The sequence below is a fragment of the Triticum aestivum genome, chromosome 7B (assembly GCF_018294505.1).
Source record: "Triticum aestivum cultivar Chinese Spring chromosome 7B, IWGSC CS RefSeq v2.1, whole genome shotgun sequence".
Classification (NCBI taxonomy): Eukaryota; Viridiplantae; Streptophyta; class Magnoliopsida; order Poales; family Poaceae; genus Triticum; species Triticum aestivum.
This window is the reverse complement of record NC_057813.1, coordinates 563,361,140-563,364,773: the sequence shown is the minus strand read 5'-3', so window position 1 is coordinate 563,364,773 and position 3,634 is coordinate 563,361,140. Positions and strand designations below refer to the sequence as shown.

Here is a 3,634-nt window from a genome sequence, read left to right as displayed (position 1 = left end):
GCATGAAGTGACACATTTCACTGTTTGAGTTTGAAACTATTGTCTTAAAAACAATAATTATTTAGTAACACTAATATTTCTTGAATAATTAGTTTGACCATTGTTTGACCACAGTTTGACCAGATTTGACCAAAATTCAAAATAACTAAAATTATTATTTAGTAACACTAATATTCTATAATTAGTTTGACCATTGTTTGACCACAGTTTGGAATTTTTTCGATTTTTTCCACTCTAGATCTTAAAAGCCCCGTAACTTTTTTCTGTTAGGTTTTTGAGGATTTTGAAAATGTCTAACAAGGTTCCCTAGTTAAATTTGGATGTAACTTTTCGAGTTGATTATTTTTCATATAAAAAACTTTTTAATCCGAGTTCGTATGCAAAAGTTATGCTCATTTTACTAAAATTCTAGAGAGATTTTGCAAATAAAGTCGAAATTCATATTTGTAAATTTTCCCAACAATTAGACCACATATCACATGGGAAACTTATTTTCTTTTATTTTTTTGACATTTTCATCATTTTCTTTTATTTTTTTAAAAACTGAAAAGGCGATCAGGGGGGCGGGGGTAGAGTTTGAAAATGGGACATTTAGTACCGGTTCGTGTCATGAACCGATACTAATGCCTCAAACCCCATTAGTACCGGTTCGTGGCTCGAACCGGGACTAAAGGTCTAACCTTTAGTCCCGGTTGGTGCCACGAACCGGTACTAATGGGCACCGCACCCTTTAGTCCCGGTTCATGGCACCAACCGGGACTAAAAAGTCCAGACGAACCGGGACAAATGGCCCACGTGGCCCGGCCGGCCCCCTAGGCTCACGAACCGGGACTAATGCCCCCATTAGTCCCGGTTCTGGATTGAACCGGGACTAATGGGCTAACCCGGCCTGGACCAAATCCCTCTTTTCTACTAGTGGGATGATCAATAAGGCTCGTGGCCTAGATCAATTATTCATATTGCACATGGTGAGCTCGTTGATCTACCCTCTCTCATTGATGGGAGAGTGGACGTTATAATTTGTGATAGAGGGGGCACGTGTCCGCGCGGCCCATGCCAAGTTTGAATTCAAAATTTGTGTTGATTTCTGTGTTACATTACTGTTTTGTACCCATAGCACAAGCATTATTTCTTCTTTGAATTCACTTATTTCTTAGTTTGCTATTGCTAACTTTCATGCTTTGATAACTTTGTTTTGAGTTTAAAACTCACACTGTCGTGCATAGATTTTTGTGTTACACGACTGTTGCGAACCCATAGCACAAACATTATTTCGTTTTTCAGTTCACTTTTTTCATTTCCCATTGCTGACTTTCATGCTTTGAGTTTAAAAAGCATACCGTCATGCATAGCCAAAGATCCCAACACGAGTAGTATAATAGTTTGCACCTTGTCCCGGTGCACATGCATGGCCATGCGCGGCTAGTCGCAATACCATGAACCGAACATGGCAGCATCGTTGCCCATGCTTCGCCCATATCCGCGTCCACCCCGATCGATCTTCTTCCCATGCATTCTCGAGATAAGATGCATGCACGACACAGCCTATAAATGAGGATCAAACCCGCACACAAACGTACCAGCCAACTCACCATCGATCTCTGCTCCAACACTTCGATCGATCGCCAACACCGGCCAAGCAAAGCAAGCTACCATGGGCAACAGCAAGGCCGCGGTGTGCGTGCTGGCGCTCGTCCTGTGCGGCCTGCTCGCCGCAGACACGGCGGCGGCGGCGGGGTGCGACGCGAGCGCGCTGAGGCCGTGCGTGGGCGCTATCATGCTGGGCGGGGCGGTGACGCCGGGGTGCTGCGCGCGGCTGCGCGCCCAGCGGGCGTGCCTGTGCCAGTACGCACGCGACCCGTCCTACCGCGGCTACGTCAACAGCCCAAGGGCGCAGAGCGTCGTCGCCGCCTGCGGCCTCCCCGGGCCCAAGTGCTGATCGCCCGCCCGGCGCGCTATACATATCGACTCCGCCCCGTGTGGCCGGCGTCGTGCACGATGCCGGGCACCGGTGGACGGCGGTCTACGTAATGTAATATGTGGTTAATTACACGGTCGACGACGCCATCGAGCTGGCACGTACGTGCGTGCGTGTACGGTTGAGTTGTGGACGTCTGTCTAAATAAACGTGGTTTGCTCCAAGCTGCGCAAGCATATATACGTGCGTGCGTTGAGGCGGCTGGTTGTGTACGTTCTCTCATGTTTTCCCCCAGCATTAATTCCATCTGTTTTTTTAGACAATTTTCTTGACTCACCTACACTTCTTTGCTCAAAAATAAGAAAACCTACACTAAATCCTCTTTCTTTTTTTTTTGCGAGAAACTACACTAAATCCTTGACACCACCAGATTGGGTGTTCTTCTCTCGGAGGCTTTGCAGAGTGCATTTTACAAAACACTAGGTCAAGATCGTGCACGTCACTGCACCTGTCTATGGCGAGTGATATGCGCCAGTGCGCCGGCGGAAACTTTCGGCCGGTCCCCACACAACCGTACGATGCAACCGCTGGAAGCCGTCAGATCTGTCCCTGCTTCGTCCTCCTCCTGACTCGTTTCTTTCCAAAACAATTGGAGCGCCCGAGTGCAACCACACCTCGCCATAGCCATGAAGGTAAACTGACCGAGCTCGAAACACAACCACATCGCCGGGACTCGCTGCCGCTCGCCGCACTCGCAGAATCTCCTCCCCCGTTGTCGCCGTCGAAGGAACAAGCCCATTCCAACAAATTCTGGATGCATCATGGGCACTCGTGGTCGCCGTCGAAGGAGAGAAGCCCGTTCCAGCAATTATGGGCGCCGGTTCCAGCAAACGCTGCGGCTGGTTGCAGCAAAAAAACACCGTGGTCACCATGGTCCCCGTGGGCGCCGTCGAAGGAGAGAATCGCTCCAGCAATTCTGGACGCCGGTTCCAGCAATCGTCGCAGCAAATCGACACACCCGCGAAGCGGTTCCAGCAAATCGAGATGCTGGTTCCAGCAAATCTCGACGCCGGTTCCAACATTAACACAACACAACCTCTACCCCCTTGCAGCACCACCGCAGGCTTGTTGTATCTCATGTCTAAGCTGGTTCCAGCAAACGTGTCGCCAGTTGAAGCATTTTTCTTCAGGCCGCAGTTGCCGTTCAACCCCCCAACGGTGCCGCTCGCCGCACCGTCAGCCCATGGCTGTCGGGCGCCCTTTGCAGCAGATGTTGACGGGCCTCGAGCAGATGCCGCCGGGAGCGGGAGTGGCGCGCACGCGAGCAGGTTCACCACTGGAGCGCAGCCGCGGCAAGCAGAGGGTGGCTGGGCAAGCACAACGCCGGTCATGCGTGCTTTTTCTTTCTCTCCCGTGGAAGAAAAATGGATGACCACCAGCGCTCATGAAGAGATAAGCCTTCTGCGGTGCAAAAGGTTGTAGGTTGAGATTAGCGGCGCGTGGGACCATGGCCACGTGGATGTGCGGGTCACATGGGCAAGTCATGCGCGAGAGAGCGAGACGCGGCCGGCGCAGCGTTCGGCCGGAGCTCCGATCTCAAACGTTTCCCATTTTGTAAACATATGGATACAGTAAGGATGGAGTATATGATTACAACATAAAGATTCAGTAGTGATTAAAAAGTTGACATCTGTCAATTATTATTATTTACTGTCC

General features: G+C 50.1%; 1 protein-coding gene across 1 annotated transcript; it reads left to right on the top strand.

Annotated features, from left to right (window-relative positions):
- The first annotated feature begins 1,584 nt into the window (after positions 1 to 1,584).
- LOC123159909 (probable non-specific lipid-transfer protein 2) lies at positions 1,585 to 2,241 on the top strand. Its single transcript, XM_044577716.1, has one exon. It carries the CDS (start codon positions 1,655 to 1,657, stop codon positions 1,937 to 1,939), a length of 285 nt encoding a protein of 94 aa, XP_044433651.1. The 5' UTR covers positions 1,585 to 1,654; the 3' UTR covers positions 1,940 to 2,241.
- Positions 2,242 to 3,634: the final 1,393 nt, after the last annotated feature.